At 40.8% G+C, this 17,097-nt stretch overlaps 1 protein-coding gene across 1 annotated transcript in view; it reads left to right on the forward strand.

The window, feature by feature from the left end:
* Positions 1 to 1,991: 1,991 nt before the first annotated feature.
* atp1a2a (ATPase Na+/K+ transporting subunit alpha 2a) overlaps positions 1,992 to 17,097 on the forward strand; it is a 32,711-nt gene continuing 17,605 nt past the window's right edge. The window contains exons 1-10 of the mRNA XM_026374190.1: positions 1,992 to 2,064; positions 2,985 to 3,059; positions 4,448 to 4,507; positions 5,283 to 5,486; positions 9,100 to 9,213; positions 9,682 to 9,816; positions 10,636 to 10,753; positions 12,098 to 12,366; positions 14,133 to 14,331; positions 15,333 to 15,442. Of these exons, the coding sequence (XP_026229975.1) occupies positions 2,053 to 2,064; positions 2,985 to 3,059; positions 4,448 to 4,507; positions 5,283 to 5,486; positions 9,100 to 9,213; positions 9,682 to 9,816; positions 10,636 to 10,753; positions 12,098 to 12,366; positions 14,133 to 14,331; positions 15,333 to 15,442 (1,296 nt within the window). The 5' untranslated portion in view covers positions 1,992 to 2,052. The remainder of the gene's footprint in view (positions 2,065 to 2,984; positions 3,060 to 4,447; positions 4,508 to 5,282; positions 5,487 to 9,099; positions 9,214 to 9,681; positions 9,817 to 10,635; positions 10,754 to 12,097; positions 12,367 to 14,132; positions 14,332 to 15,332; positions 15,443 to 17,097) is intronic.

Consider the following 17,097-nt stretch of genomic DNA (forward strand, 5'->3'; position numbering starts at 1 on the left):
TTTTCTTTTAAATACAACAGGAATTCAGTTTTGGAATTAAACTTTGAAACCTCTTTGCTCTGCCCTGGCAGCCGAGAACTAAATTGGTTTCATCTCACCGTGGCCCTTGCTATCCAACAACCAAAAAGCAACGATAATGAAGTGAACATAAATGGTGGGCAACTATTTTCCAACCTTTTCACATTTAAAGGGGGACAAAGTGTGATATAATTTTTACAAAGCCTTAATTTTTCCTGACTTAATGTGCCGATTGGGTTCAGTGAGCACACATCACCTTTTATGATAAAATGCTGTGCTTCATATGCAGACAATTACACATACAGTGCAACCACAGTCTTTAACTGATGCCCATTGACCTGCCCAGCTGTAGCACCTGAGGATTGACTGTGGGAATTCACCGCTGTCAGCCAGTGTCTGTTTATTATTCTACTACTGGGAGTCACTGAAGTCAGAAACATTAAAATCATAAGGGGTTTATGAAATAATATGTATAGAAATGTTGTGATAGGAGCACCAACATGTTTGCTGTCTTGCTGAGAGTTAGATGAGAAAACTGATTCGCTGATTGACTCGTCTAAGTGATGCAAAAGTTCAGAAATATGCCAAGCAACACCCCTAAAGCTCATTAATTAACACTAATCTTGTTTATTTTGTGCAGATTATGTTGTGTAACTACTGTATCTCTTGGCAAACAGCAGCTCGATGCACTGGCTCCCCAGAGTCTTGTGGTTACAATGAAAACTAAAACCACAAATTACCTTTATTACATTTCTTCAGGTTTGCTTTGTTGAGAATAATTAAATAAGTATTCATTTGTGACCTTTAGATGTTCCTCTGGATGGCTTTTTTCTCCTAAATCCCTGGACACAGCCAGGCTGTTTACATCTCCCAGTTTTTTGTGCTAAACTAGATGCAAAGATAATTTCCTCCTAGCTTAACTCCATTCACGTCATATCAGTGTTACTGTAATTACCAGTTTTTGCACTTGTAAATAGAGTTCACGTCAACCTCTATGTTGTAATTATGACTGTTAGAGCTACAGGATAAATGCACACTGTGTTAGTAATGTTTATTTTGCAAGATGCTAAAGGCATCTTTCATGTCTATCTTAAAACAATAGTCAGGTGCCCATACAAGCACTTGCTGTACTTAGTCCTGCAAAAGTTGTGACTGATTGTTTACTCGATGTCACTTTCACGCTTTAATAGGTTTTTAATTTTCAACAAAGACATGGCGAATAAGGACAACCAAACAGAAGAGGTTCTGTATTGTTGAAGAAAACAAACCTTCAGTGGGAAGACAACTTAAACACAGTCACACCTACACCAAGTATCTAGTAGACGCATTGCAATGTACGTAGGAAGAGCCCAAATGTAAAAGTAACTGGCAATTGGTGAGAAGACATTTGCTACTTATGTGACACAGGATCATTTGCTGCATCTGTTGTGTGGGCGCTGTAGTGAAGACCTGCCTTATGTTCGAGATATGCTGGACCTTAAGTTAACTGCAGCTTCACACCAGCTACAAATCGTTTGAATTAATGCAGAAGAAAAGCATTAAACTGATATTAGCGGTTCATCTTTGCAGTTCAATTAACAAGTGATTAAACAGTTTATAATAGGATTTATTTGCAGACCAGACATGAGGATTCAGTTTGTGCCCAGAATCCAACTCTCTGCTTCCTTTTAATTACAGATCTCGAGGACATTAGTGCTTCATTATCAACCTTGTTGTGAATACAAAGTTGAAGTTGGTGACGGCAGTGATTGATCCACATGGACCCCGTGTGTTTTGTGAGGGGGTTGGGGAACGTATTGACCAGGTGCAAGTACACACACACACACACACACACAGGGTGGGTTAGGAATGGAGGGGTTAGCTCAGGTTACCCTCACAGGAGGGGAGCAGGAAGGGAGAGAACTGGATGGTTGATGTGGGGGTGCCAGGCCCAAAAAAAGCCATCAGTGTCTTCCAAAAGTGGGGGCAGGAGGTCTCAGCTTTGGCGGGGCCCCAGAGCACCGTCTTTCACTTTATAGCCTGCCGACGTCTAGCATGGGCAGAGGGGTAAGTTCTTTCATATGTTTTTATAAAGTACTTCTTGTCACCATGTTCTCTCTCTTTCTTTTTTTTTATTGATCACACTCAAATCCTGCTTCCTGTCTTAACTGAATAGATGAATGTGGCTCCGTTTTCGTCTTCCTACTGTAGCTTATGTGCAGCAACAGCATATGGCGTGGACATGCATCATGGAAAACTACTGAGTTTTCTAAATGCGTCTGCAGGGTTTTCATCTCCGAGCATCAGGATAATTCTGTTTCTTTTAACACAGTAACATCTCGGGATGGTGGCTTTTCTCCTCAATAAGTTTTGTACCCGGCTTGCTGTTTATTTGTGTAATTATGTAATTTTGTTTTTATTCCCTCCATCAGGCCCATTCCATTTAGCTTTATAGGAGGACAGGCTGGTAATATTACTCACACACAGTGGGGGGATATTGCTATGCCAGACACATTTCAGGCACTCGGTCGGCTCTGTGCTCCCTCTTTGGCTCTTTTTGATTACTTTTTCACTGTGTCACTCGCTCACACTTTACTCTTACTCTCTCTGTATATCCATCCTTCACTGACATGCACACGTGCTGCTAAGAGGAGACTGACAGCAGCAGATGATTTCCATGATGCACCATGCTTCCAACAGTTCATGACACACACTCTCCCACTCGCACAAATGAGGAACTCGCGCTATGAGAAAAAAATATTTTCTCCTCCATATTCAGTGAATAGTTTGCCAGTAGTTCCAGGAGATTGAAATGAACCAGCATACACAGAGTCCATTGTGTTCACATTGATAGTTGTAATACGTGGCTGTGAATGTAAATGGCTCGGCACAATGTGGCTACAAGCATGTGACTATTTCCACTTATATTCTATGGAGGTTTGGAATGATAGGACCTGCTGTGTGGTAATCTCTCTCCTTTCCTCCAGTGCGGTGCCGAGAATGGAGGGAAGAGGAAGAAGAAGGACAGGGACTTGGATGAGCTGAAGAAGGAGGTTGCCTTGGTAAGAAAAACAAGCTGTCACTGCTCCAATTCACACTCACGCGGCACAGTGATTGATTCCATTGCCGCTGCTCTCAAATGATCTCCAAATAGCATTACGCCAAAGACACTAGGTTATTTAACAAGGCTATAAATGAAAACAGTGGCCCGTAAACAAAATGGCAATCCAGCATGTTTAGTGTAGTCAGTTGTGGACGAGTTTTAAGTCAGCCTGTCCTCCCCTATCTGTTCTACCACCCTCTGGCTGCTTTTCTTTGTACTCTGAAAGATACTGAATAATTTGTGGGCCACCAGCACTCTTGTGCAGGGTTTTAGTCTTGTATAGAGCTGCTGCTCTTTGAGGTGCTGTCAAATGTCCATGAAAACTAGGGTAAGTTTTGCTACACGCATTATCACTGATAAAGCATCTCATGTCAATTAACATGTCGCCACGTGACTCGTTGAAGGGGAACATTTCTTGGATGCTGCTCTTGTTCGGTACTGCTTGCTCAGTTGATAATGTTCTGCATTTATTTCCAGGAATCCTTTAAACAACCAGACAATGGCTTATCAATACTGGCTGTGGGGGCATATAAATAAAGCTTAACTACCAAACTGAACTAATTCAACACTGGGGCATGTCTTTGATTGTGGCCAAATCACTTGGAGCTACATTTCGTTGTTTTCCACCGGGGCTGCTCTTAGTGAAGATATTGGTGGAGTCCTCCCTGTTTTATTGTTAAATGAAGGAAGTAGCCCTTCATTCTGCCAGACTGTCACCATCCTGACAGCTAGAGAGCAGTTTTTTTTGTTGCTTCAGCACCAAAAGAATCTAAATATATTGAGGTGGCTTTTGGCCACTGGGAATAAATAAAAATACACCACCAAGCAACAAAATGAACCCAAAAACACACCATACATCACAGAGGTCTTTTTAAAGGTGTTTCAGGGGGAACTTGGTTTTGTTTTCTGCAGCAAGCTGCAGCAAGTGTTTTTTATCAGGTCTCATTTTTAATACTGGAGGACTGTAGCTCAGCATTACCTGGCTTTTCAGTGGGAGTGGACATCAAACTCTGACATCGTGCGATCAGGAATAAACTCTACTGCATATATGAAATCTCTGAATCCACATCACATACAGAGAATAAAGTAATTTGCAGTAAGACCGAGGAGTGTAATGCATCAGTGCTTTGCCCTCATAATGTACTTGATCATTACTGTGGCTGCTTATTACACTTCCCCTCGCATTTGCAACCATACTGTTCCCGTTCTCATAACAGAGGGATGAATGTCTTGCTGTAATCGACTGGCAAAGTAACATTACCAGCCAACTGCATTTATTCTGATTCTGTTTACTGTTTATGTCCTACTGAAGCACAAGTTAAAAAAAATGATCCTTTATCCCTGCAGGATGACCACAAAATAGACATAGAAGATCTGGGAAAACGCTATGGAGTGGATATCACACGGGTAACAACACACACACACACGCACACACACACAAACAAATGTGTACATGCACATGTGCACATGTAACTGGCTTCCCTCTATATAGATGTAATCTCTGTTTGCCTGTACTGCAAAGCAACATCCAGACTGTGACCAAGCATTACTTTGGTCAAGTTAAAGCCACTGCAGCATCCCCAGCTCACTGTGAGCTTCTTCATCTTTAATCCCTCAGTCACAAACACACACAAACACACACGCTTTGATTCAATCCCATACACGGGCAGGTACAACACACCTCAGGAAAAACTTTATTCTGCACCCATATGTGTTTTCTGACTAAAGTTTAACATTGTGTTTGTAGTGAAACTGTTTGTTTTATAAGGTTAGCATTAAGAGGCTGGAGTGTACAGGAAATAGCACAAGCTGTAAAAACATCTGGCAAAGCGTGAAAGTGAGCAAATGTGTGTATTTAACTGTATTGAAGTTTGAGTGTTGCAGGTATTTACATACACATAGTTTTCTCTGAATCAGATCGTGGTGCCATTAGGAGTAAAATCTGGGAGAAAATGTTCAATAAAGTTACATCCAGTTAATGACCAAGCACCTTCGATGAAAAGAGTCGCCCAGTTTATAATACTGGTGGTGTTAAATAGGCCAGGCAGGAAGACTTGATGTTCTGCAAGTGTAGCAGTAAAATTGCTTTTTAAGCCGTGGTGAAAATGAGGCCATTGTGCTGTAAAAAGATTCTCTGTGCAGGCAGAAAGACATTCATTCCTTAAAATTGCTCTCCCTGTAGGGCCTGAGCCAAGCCAGAGCGACGGAGATTCTGGCCAGAGACGGCCAGAATGTACTGACTCCTCCCCCCACCACCCCGGAGTGGGTAAAGTTCTGCCGTCAGCTGTTCGGCGGCTTCTCCATCCTGCTCTGGATCGGTGCCCTCCTTTGCTTCCTGGCCTTCAGCATCCAGGTGGCCTTGGAGGAAGAGCCGCCCAATGACAATGTGAGAAACAGCTTGTAAAACATGCATGTGCATTACATATTAATCACAGACCCAAGGAGAGATGACGTTATGCAATGCACACATAGAAGTATAAACACATATACATGTCCCACCTGTATGCAAATCCATCCATCAAATCATAGGTTAACTGTTCACTTGTACTACATATGTGCACCTGAACATAAACCAAATTGTCCAAACCAAGTGTCTAAACTAAATCATCCTCCACAATCACTAAGCACTTTCCTTGTATTTATATCTGGAGTAAGCATTTGGGCTCAACACCATCCAATATTAATATACAGTATACAGTACAGTAGGTTAACTTATGTAAAAACACACATACAGTGAATATTTAAATGCAACACACCATGTTCCAGCCACATTTTTTATTATGCTAAGTCGGTATTCAGCTCCACCATGGTTATTAGGGCAGAAGCAAAGCGTACCAGGAGGGATCCATTAACAGGATAGATTAACATGATTGGTTCCTATACACTGTGTTGTGATTAATCCCTTGATATCACCACGCACAATGAAGGCCAGTCTTCTTTAAATGTAATATTTAGAACAGCTCCTTTTACCACTGAACGGACATCTTTAAAAATCTATTAATTAATCTGTTTATTATTATGAGTGCTGTTCAAAACTGCATACAGTATAACAATCTTTTTTATATATAGTTTATTTATTTATTTTTGTACTGTGACCTTGGCTGCTGATCTATTTCAGAGGTTAAAACCTTGAAATTATATACAATCAAGGCAACCACTTAATTTTTTAATATTCTCCAAAATGAATGCATCCTTGTTCATTCTGTGTGCATTAATTTCATACTAATTTCTTAATGAATTTTAATGCATAATTTTAATAGCAATACTGCTCATCAGAGGTAAAACTGTGCTGTGATCTCACGCCCAACTGTGAAATGGAATATGCCCAGAACGTGGCATACGTAATTTCTGTAGTTGGAGTTTGAACTGTAGCCAGGTGAGGAACAAGGCAAGTGATTCGATGCACACGTTTTACACTTATTTCCTGACAAAGGTTTAAAAACAAGCACAGCTGTGAACGTTGATTTGATGCTGAGCCAGCTGCCTCCAGCTATGTTAGAAAAAAAAAAAAAGACTTTGCAAGGAAACTTGGACACAATCCTTCTATTCCCAAAAATCCGGTCAAAGTTTCATAATGCAGCAGATTCTTCTTCTTCACATTCGAGAATGAAAAGCTATTGTTAAGCTATGAACAAACTACGATGACTTTAGCATCACAACAATCTATATGGCATACTTACCTCTTTTACTGTGACATGACCTCGATAAATCTAGAAGTTGTAAAGACTAAGTGAGAAGAGAAGAGAGTTTAGTTTAGTGCTAAAGTATGAGCACAATATACATTGGTGTCACCTACCTTTTTAAGACATAAATAGTAATAAAGGTAAAGTACAAAAGTAAATATAAAAAATCTTGGATCTAAGAATATGTGAAAAAGGCCATAACGCCGTCTCTTTCAGCTCAGCCTGACTCTCAATAATGTAGTTTCTTTAATACAGTGATTAGACTTATAAGAACACTTGGAAGAAATTCTAATCTAAAATTACCTTTTTCTTTTTAATTAAAATCTAAAATTACCTTTTTCTTTTTTAATTAAAATTTTACACCATCTGCCTATATTACAATATCATAATTGCCTTGAAAATAAAGAAATGATAATGTCAAATACAATTTATACACATTTTACAAAACTGTATATATACTATACTAATTTAAACCAAATCCTAAATATAGTTTTCAAATTAAAGAAGAAATAAGAACTTGTTTTTTTTATTTTTTTTATTTTTTTTTTTACATGACCTTTATTTAACCACGATAGCCTCTTCAGATCTACAGTAAATCTCTTTTCCTAAAGGCAAGGCCATAGTGACAGCATATTTAGGTCACGTGAACCAACATGTCCAAAGAAAATCCATAAAAAGAATGAAGCAAAAGAAAGAAAACTCATAGGTATGAAGACAGAAAAGGAAAAACAAACATAACATGTATTTAAAGCACATTTAACCATTATTTGTATAGAATTACAAGTGCATGCTCACACCCTCCCCGCACCCCAGGCCCTGAAAATGTGACATAAAAACAACTGCTGACACTGGCATTGGTCCTGGTATTAGCACAGATAAATACTCAGACCAACCGCTGAGCAAATTGAGCCAAGCAGCTATCCAATCTGCACGTTATGGCTCAGAGTCGTTATCCAATCATCATTCAGTGCTCTCCAAAGCCCATACAGCATTAAAACCCTCTGCATAATATACAGTAACATACAGAAGATAGACACGCACATGCACACGTGATAACTTTAATCTCCCTGTGATTTAATCTCTACATTCAGTATTGAGTAAGTACAACTGAATGCTCTGGTGAGCTACTTCATAGCCCCGACCGCCTGCAGCTTTAGCACACTGCATAATGTACAAGCAGTTATTTAAGATGAAAATCCACCCTTGCAGGACTTAAGATATTACCGTTCTTAATTTTTATTATTTTGATGTATTTATTGAGCTGAAATGTTGAGTTGTCTACTTTGGTTTTAGGAAATGTTTGAGCTCTCCTACGCTAAGTGCTGCTGCTGGAATTAAACAGGTTATTGATGCTTGCAATCTGGAAAAAAGCATTAATGCTTTACACTTTAGTAGACTCAAATGCGTCACCTGCCTGGACAGATGCTGCTTTTATAACTCTGTACAGCTGGTGAACAAGAATAAATGTCTCCTGAAGCAAGGAGAGGCTGAGAGAGCCTTAAAGAGAGACTTAAATCATCAAAAAAAAGAGAAGGGCGCTGCACACTGAGCGCTGAATAGGAAGCAAATGTTGTAAACATTGACAAGTGATTTTCTGAGGATACAGATGTATTTCCTGGTTCAGAAGTTTTTGCACTGCCTCAGTAAAAGTCATTCAAGTGTAAAAGAGCAAAACATTCTGTAGTTGCTGTCAAATGAAAGCAGCTCCTTCCAAAAAGCAAACTTTTCTGAATTTAGGAATTTTATTTTCCAGGAGTCCAGGACTCACAGTACACCAGCTGGCAGATGCTTTTTTTCCAAAGTACCTCGCTGTCTTTGTTTGCATCAGTGAGAGCGGAATTCATAACAGAGTTTTCATTGTCGAACTGAAAATAGAAAAAGAAAGATGTAAAGACATACCAAAACAGATGCTTCTTGCTTCCACATGAGTTCTACAAACACAGGCTTCAGTTCAGAAAGTGTCTCTTGGTGGCCTCGTAGATCAAAGTCTCAGTTCTAGGCTGTCTAAGTTTGGTGAGACATATGTTCACTTGGACTAACACTGAACGAACCATCCAAGATGACAGGAATAATACACGACAATTCAGCTCCAGGACAGGTTTTCCTTTTAAAGCTCCCACTAAGTCTGAGAGCTTCCCCAGGTTTTATTTTGCTCTTAACTTCTCTTGAACTCTGCATTTAAGGTTTTGCTGTTTTAAAGCCAGTTTGAAGTAAAAAAAATCCCCATTTCCTACACTTAAACATGCATGACACGAACCGCATTAAGCCGATAATGACACTGTCTCCCCCTGTGGCTCGGCTTTACCTCCACTTCAGTTGTATCTGGGTGTGGTGCTGGCAGCCGTAGTGATCATCACCGGTTGTTTCTCCTACTTCCAAGAGGCCAAGAGCTCCCGTATCATGGACTCCTTCAAGAAAATGGTGCCACAGGTAAGTTGATGTATTTGGTGCTTGGTGTAGTCTCAGAGCTTTCTGAATCAATAAGCCGTCCCTCAAGTAGGGCTTATACACTGACTTGAGTGGAAACCAAAATGCTTGCACAAAGGAATAAATGTTTGAGCTAACTTCAGATTGTGAGTGTGTTTGCATAAAAACCTCCTCTCGGTTTATCCATCTCCAGGACAGCTATTGACTAATTCTTTAATCTGTTTAGTCTCTTTTAACTCCCTCCTTGTTCCTCGTTTCCTCTACCTGTCTTTGCTCCCTCCTTTTGCTCTCTCTATCTCTGCCTTTCACATACCTCTACTCCCTCTGGCTCCTCGTTTTATCCCTCTACCCTCTCTACCTCTGACTAAATCCCCTTTGTGTTTCCAAACTCTCTCTCTATCTATCGCTCTCTCTCTCTTCCTCACGCTGCCTCTACCTCCTCGTCTCTCTTTTCCTTTTACTCCATGCCAGCAAGCGACTGTGATCAGGGAGGGGCAGAAGATACAGATCAATGCAGAGTTTGTGGTGCTGGGAGATCTGGTGGAGATCAAAGGGGGAGACCGCGTCCCAGCTGACCTTCGAGTGATCTCCTCCAGCGGATGCAAGGTAGGAGAGGGGTGCTGGGCTCAGCCCCGGGGAGCCTAGAGGTCTCACTGGGATTACAGTAGTTCAGCTGACTTTAGATCTGCTATTGCACTTGTTCGTTCTTTCTTTCTTTCTTTCTTTCTTTCTTTCTTTCTTTCTTTCTATGTTCACCATCTTCAATTTGCTTTTGCTAAATATCTCTAAAGCAAAGTACAACTGAGGTTGACGGGAATGTTGTTGTTAGTTTTGAAAAGTATTTGGCCGTTAACCAAAGTATTAATTAAAAGTTTGGCCCAATGAAAAGTCTTGTTAGAATCACCAAACGTATAACAAATCATCTTGAGGGGGACATGAGGGTGGCACTAGACAAAAAGAAAGTGAACCATGCTCATCTGCCTGTGTAAATTCTCAATTATCCATCTAATGGTTTTTTCAAGTGCTATTTGGCAGCAACACCTAATCACTTCTCACCTGAAATGCCTCCAGAAGAAGAAGAAGAAGAATTAGTACCAGAAATGAAATGTCTTTCTCGACTGCAGTTTTTCCAAATTTCTATGAAAGACAATAAAGTGACGTTTTGATAAAGTTTCCTTTTACCTCCAGGAGAAAAGGAAGATGAGTGTAGGAAGTATAGGTTGATTGGTGGTACACATTTCTGCACCTATGGAGGAACATGGTTTTCACATGACAGGAGTGTTGCATTACTGAACTTGTTGATGAGGAGTGCTGCTTCTTTCATTTCCACCCTGTCAGTCTCACCTGCTCATTCTCTCCTGTTCCTGTCCTTCAGCCTCACTGGATAACACTGTTCTCCCTTTCTGTCTCCCTCTGCGTGTGAAGGTGGACAACTCTTCTCTGACGGGAGAATCGGAGCCTCAGACACGCAGCCCCGAGTTCACACACGACAATCCTCTAGAGACCCGCAACATCTGTTTCTTTTCCACCAACTGTGTCGAGGGTCAGTAGGCCACATCTGGCCAGGATTGTCTTTAAATGTCTTATTGAGCGCCATCTGGAGATCAGCATTGTTTAGCTATACCACCCACCCCTCAGTGGGTTTTAATTCCACAGACCTTCCATCACTTCCAATGTGAAGGAATGAACATTATAAATGAGGGTCGATATGCAGCTGATGGCAACATGGCTGGATTTTTTATATCAGAATCTACAATTTCATCAATATCCTCATCTAAATTCTAATGAAGGCTTTACATTACTTTGAGAGAAACATTTTAAGCTTTGCCTTGGAAACAGCCGAGGAAACAAACCACCAACAAGCTCCATTCGGCAGCGGTTCCAGAGTTTTCAGTCTGTAAACACAGTTTACCCAGTTGTGATGGAATTGATATGGTTAAAATATCAATTTTCTCAGAGCACTTTAAGAACGGAGCTTTTGTTGCAGCCTATTTTTACCAATTTTCATATTAAAACCAAATCGTTATGCATTCTGTTCCATTTCCTAACAGCTTAATAACACCATGTTTTTTTCCCCCAAACAATCTCCTGTTTACTCTGGAAATCCCACACATCTTGCTCTGGGCAGTTTTTATTGGAGCTACTTTATACTTAGAAAATCATCCTTGTAAAAACTGCTGATAGAGGGGATTCCTGTGGATTACTTTATTTGTATTCCTTTTGCTTATTCGGTTCTATCAGCTCTCACTCAGTCCAGCATCTGCTCAGTCCACCTGACCATCAATCACTTCTCTACACCTGTAATTCACCTCCATCCATCACTAGGCTTCATCCAGCCATTACCTCCCCGTCAGCCTCCCTTTCTGTTTACAAAATACAGCACTCAACTCCTACAGTGTCTTCCACACCATTTACAGTCATTTGTCTCTTTACATATCACTCCGAAATACATTCAGCAAGGCCCTCGGTGCCCTGGATCACCTTGTTGCAACTTAAAACTTTAACCTTCGCATACTTAAATAAGTATCCACTGGAGGTGGATACGGTATTTATATCCAGCTTTAGTTACTAGTCATTTTAAAGATACAGATTCTTAATTTCATTCAAAATATAATCAAATTAATAAATGTCTATGTATTATCCTTAATCCTTAATTAATTAGCTCCAGCTTTACCAGCTTCCCTGTTTTTGCTCCACAACAACTTGCAGGGTAAAAGATGATATTTCATGAATTACTAGGGGTTTGTCTTTAACATATTTGTCAGACACATTTTGTTGCGTTCTGTAAACTATTACTAGGCGCCTATCAGGTAGAAATGCTGAGGGTAGAATGATGTATGATAAAATCATTTGTCCAGAGAGTCTGACAGTAATCAGTCCTTCTCAGGTACGGCCCACGGCATTGTGATAGCCACCGGTGATCGAACAGTGATGGGTCGCATCGCCACTCTGGCATCTGAGCTGGAGGTCCGTCGGACGCCCATCAGCATCGAGATCGAACACTTCATCCACCTCATCACAGGCGTGGCTGTCTTCTTGGGTATGAGCTTCTTCATCCTGTCACTCATCCTGGGCTATACCTGGCTAGAAGCCGTCATCTTCCTCATTGGCATCATTGTGGCAAACGTACCTGAGGGACTATTGGCAACTGTCACTGTGAGTAGAGTGTGTGTGGGTGTTTATTATGAGCTCTTTGTTTAAAGTTTCACCCAAAATACATAATTTTAAACTGTTGTTAATGGAGTTTTGTTTCTTTGCACACTTTGTTCTTGTTTTTGCTGCAAGGAAACAATTTGCTCCTCAGTTAAAAATAAACAAGTTCCCCTTGTAGCAAGGACAGGTCAGAGCATGCTTCTAGGAATAGAAAGTGACCAGAACCATGGGGGGAAGTCATAAACTGTGTGCCCTACACAAACAAACAAGAAGCTTTAATAGTGTTCGTGTTTCAAATGGTAATGAGCAAAACTCTCAAAATTCATTAGCTTTTAAAATTTGTTTTAATTTCTAAATTCTAAGTTGTACAAAGATTGAGAACGTTGACAGATTAAAGTACAACTGTGTGGATGTTTTTTTACAGTATATAGTATGTAAGCATTTTTAAAGTATGGCTAGTGTGTGTATTCAGTGTACATCTTTGTAACAGTAGTCATATTAAGCTGAGCTCTCAATTAAACGCTGCATTCTTTGTTTTTTGGCCATTTGGGGGCCACAGAAACAAGCTGAAAATTAACATTGGACACGTTATGACCCTGTAAAGCATGCAGCAGGTTGTGTTCCTGTCCACTGACCAAATGCTTTTCCAGTGGTTGTTGTGCTTTTAGCTTTTAGCGTTTCGCTCTCCACCGACTGACTCTGCATCTGACTCTTGCTGACTGTATTATTCCTGCCTTGATCAGTAAAAGTGTCTGTTGATTTGTGCTGGCTGTTGGCTTACAGCCTGTCGATGAGCTGTTTGCTAAAAACATCTCTCTGCAGCTGCTGCAGATGCAGCTACAATTTGAAGCCCTGCAAACAAAATAAATGAGTTAAAAGAGGCTAAAATGTCCTAAAATGCAGAGTTGGCTGCTCATTCTCAATGGGTTTTTCATCATGAGCAGCTGCTTTTACATTACACATAATTATTTGATCCACTGTTAACATAAAAATATTGATTAGTGCAGCTATGAGCAGCCAGCCCCAGAACCCTGATATTGTGCCTGCTGGCTCACTGTCATGGCTTCCTGGCACACCTGAATGGAATAGAGCCATCATCAATGTTATTAGTTACACCTGTGCATTTCCTAACACTAATTCAGCCTGAGTGAATGTTAGCTGTAGCTCTAATGATGCTACAGAGCACAGCGAAGCAGGTGATTTATTAAAGGATGAAGGAATTACTCAAACACTGAAGTGCATCTAACTTATTCTGCAACAATAAACAAAGAGTGAGCTGAGGTGGATGCCAGCTGGCATTTGAAATGCCATCAGTCGACATTTCACTGGTCACAGAAAATAAATTAACTTCCAGTGACTTCTTTAGTTTCTTTAGTTTTAAATACAGTGAGTTGCGAGTGCAAATGTTTGTGTGTGGATGTGCTGTTGAAATGTGAGTAATATGCTCAGCTTGAATGAATTGAATTAATGTGTATTGATGTGGTTCTTACGACATATGGAACGTGCGCAGTCGTCGTATTTCTATGTCCCTGTGCACCTGCTGGTAACCAGACACACTCATGTACACAAACTAACACACACATTCTGTGTAAGGCACCTGGACCACACAAGGTTTCACATGCACAAACAGTTGAACACACTGATGTGTAAACATGCTCAACTAACAATTATTCATCATCTCCTTGTCCTCCCTCCCCCATCCTCTTTGCTCCCTCTCTCACTCCTCATCCGCTCTTTCTCCCCCTTTCCACCCCCTGCTATCCTCCCAGGTGTGTCTGACTCTCACTGCCAAGCGAATGGCAAAGAAGAACTGCCTGGTGAAGAACCTGGAGGCCGTAGAGACTCTCGGCTCCACCTCCACCATCTGCTCTGACAAGACGGGCACGCTGACCCAGAACCGCATGACCGTGGCCCACATGTGGTTCGACAACGAGATCCATGAGGTGGACACTACCGAGGATCAGAGTGGTGAGACACAGAGAGAGAGAGGAAAAAGGAGAAGGCCTGTGGGAAGGATGGAGATAGAGGGAGATATAAAGGAAAGATAGAAAGTGTGTGGGATACGGAGGGGGAGTGAGACTACCTGTCGAAATTCATCCGTCCAATGTTCACGCTGCCAACCAACACTGCTGTTCACGCTACTGCTTGGATTAATTGAGCAGCAGTGGGCGGCACAACCCTTAGCTACAAACATGTCTTTTCCCAGAGTTCCTCTGCAAAACTGCTGCTGCAGAACCAATTGGATTCCTGTCTCCTACCAAACAGCAACAAATCGAGCCAAGATGCAAAGAAAACTTTAGCAATAAGCAAAAGGTTTTGGAAGAAAACAGGGGAGGAAAAATTAAATTGGACAACAAATCGAGTTATCATAAAATGAATAGCCAGTAGTGCTGACAAAGGCTGTGTGGCTGAAACAGTGCACGCTGACCCAAGAAAGGAACAGTATTCATTTTTCAGGCTCCTGTGTTTTTGCAGCCGTTGCAGCTTTTTGCGCCTTTTGTGACTCACTTTGTCAAGCACAACATCTCGAGCCATAGTTTACCACCGCGTACTGCATGTTGCATGACACTATCATATACTGTTTTCACAATAACAGTGACACCCGAGTGACCACTCTAGAGACTCTAGGCTAAAATGAAAAATGAATGCAGGTGCCAACTGCAGAATGAAGGTCATTTTCAGCTCAACTGGGTGGGGAGGAATAAAATTTTGATACAGGAAATTTCCAACAGCTTTTATTTTTTGAGACATTCTAGTTAAAAATGAATGCCATTTTCCAGGCTGGGGAATTGAAAAATCACTTTTGTCAAGGAAAAAGTGATTGCTCAACTTAACTGACCCTGATTCTGTTATTTAGCTACAATATCTGCTGCTACTCCTTGAACCGAGAGTAAAGTCGGTAGCATAAATACTGCATGAGCCCTACTTTAAAAAAATGTCTAACACAGCTCCCTTTGCTATTCTCTCAGGTTTAGGTTTTGACAAGAGCTCTGGTACTTGGGTTGCTCTGTCTCGTGTGGCTGCCCTGTGCAACAGAGCTGATTTCAGGGCCGAACAGGAGCAGCTTCCCATCCAGATGGTAAACTTCCACCCAACACTGACACCATAACAGCATCTTTCCAAACCTTTTTATCGATAGTTTAGTCTCAGGAAATTATCTCCACTCTCTACAGCAGTGGGGTAAAACAGGTGTAGTTTAATCCAAGGACATTATGAGCAAAACTTTTCAGTTTCAGATCAAATAATGCATGCACATTATTCATGAGACATAGTTTTGCCCATATAATTTGGAGTAGGATGAAGTTAACAACATCGAGAGAGTGCCAGGTGAAAAGCCACTAAACAGTGGTAGAAGACGTTTATAGAGATAAAACATTACAAGTTTAACTAATGACCTAAATATTTCTCAAAGGATGTTCTGGGTGCTTGAATTTCTGTCCGTATATTCATGACAAAGCTGAAAACCAGCGATCACTTTATGCTTTAGGTATTGACTTTGTGTCACAACCTTATAAAAGTGTAGTCACCCATAGTACGGAGCTTTATTTCTGTCGAAAACCAATTAAAATCATACAAAGCAGCTCTAGCTGAAGGTTAGAGGCATTGGTTTTAGTCTATTATCGGATTGTTTGATAATATTAATAAAACATATTGATAAAATAAGTTCATGTTTAAGTTTACATGATGCAAAATGGTGAAAATATTAGCAGCTGTCAGTTTACTGGGTTCAACTAATTACTACAGTAATTTGGTCAAATACTGTTTGTATAAAGTAATAAAAATGGAAATACAGCACATCAATAACTCTATTCCACCACTGCTACTGGGTACACAATTAGTACATAAAGCAGGTTAATAATGGATCATATTTTAGAATTTAATATGTTTTCTAATAGCTCCTATATGTAACTGTCCTACATCCTGTTAATGGATAAAGTAAAGTAGCATTTTCTGAATTCTATGTAAGTTTCCCTGAGTAAATACAAATTTTACACGGCGACCCGATCTCCACCCACGTGGTACCCACTGAGGAAAAGAAATAAATAAATAAGATTCCATAAAAATCATTTGTCAATACCACTTGACACAGGTGCACGACACACACATCGGCCTCTGTCTCACACATAAACACATAAAGAGGATAATCCAATGCACCCCTGGAAATAACTCCCCCACACTGACACACAAACACAAACACTGCTGGGGAGCTAAGTCAATAATATCCAAGTCTTCTACCAACTGCAATCCTCCAACCTGTTCTACACTGACCTGAAGGAATTCTCCACACGCCTCTCAGCGACGGGGATTACAGCTCCTTGACTCCGGTGAGAGCAGACCCTGTCGCTGCAGTCTCTCTGCCACCTAAGGTGCCCGGGCTTCCTCCCTGCATTAAGCTGTGTCTACTGACAGCACTCCAACACAGAAGTCAAGGCCCTGGCTCTACTACCATTAAAAGAACAAGCTCCCATGTGCACCGGGAAAAACAGAGAAATGGAATTTCCTTGATCTATTTATTCATTCATGAAAAGGCACAAACAAGGACAAATCTTGCAGAGTGCGTGTCCTTGTTTCGCGTCTGTTCATGAATGAATAAACAGGAACAAAGAGAAATCTCTCGTCTAGGTTCGGCTCCTGTTGGTATATCGGGTGTCAGGTCAATCATTTCAGCATGGATTTTAATAAATTGGGTGCAGAAGTGAGATGAATTGCAGTGATTATCATGGAAATTTGATC

This window comes from Anabas testudineus, chromosome 17 (genome assembly GCF_900324465.2).
Source record: "Anabas testudineus chromosome 17, fAnaTes1.2, whole genome shotgun sequence".
Lineage (NCBI taxonomy): Eukaryota > Metazoa > Chordata > Actinopteri > Anabantiformes > Anabantidae > Anabas > Anabas testudineus.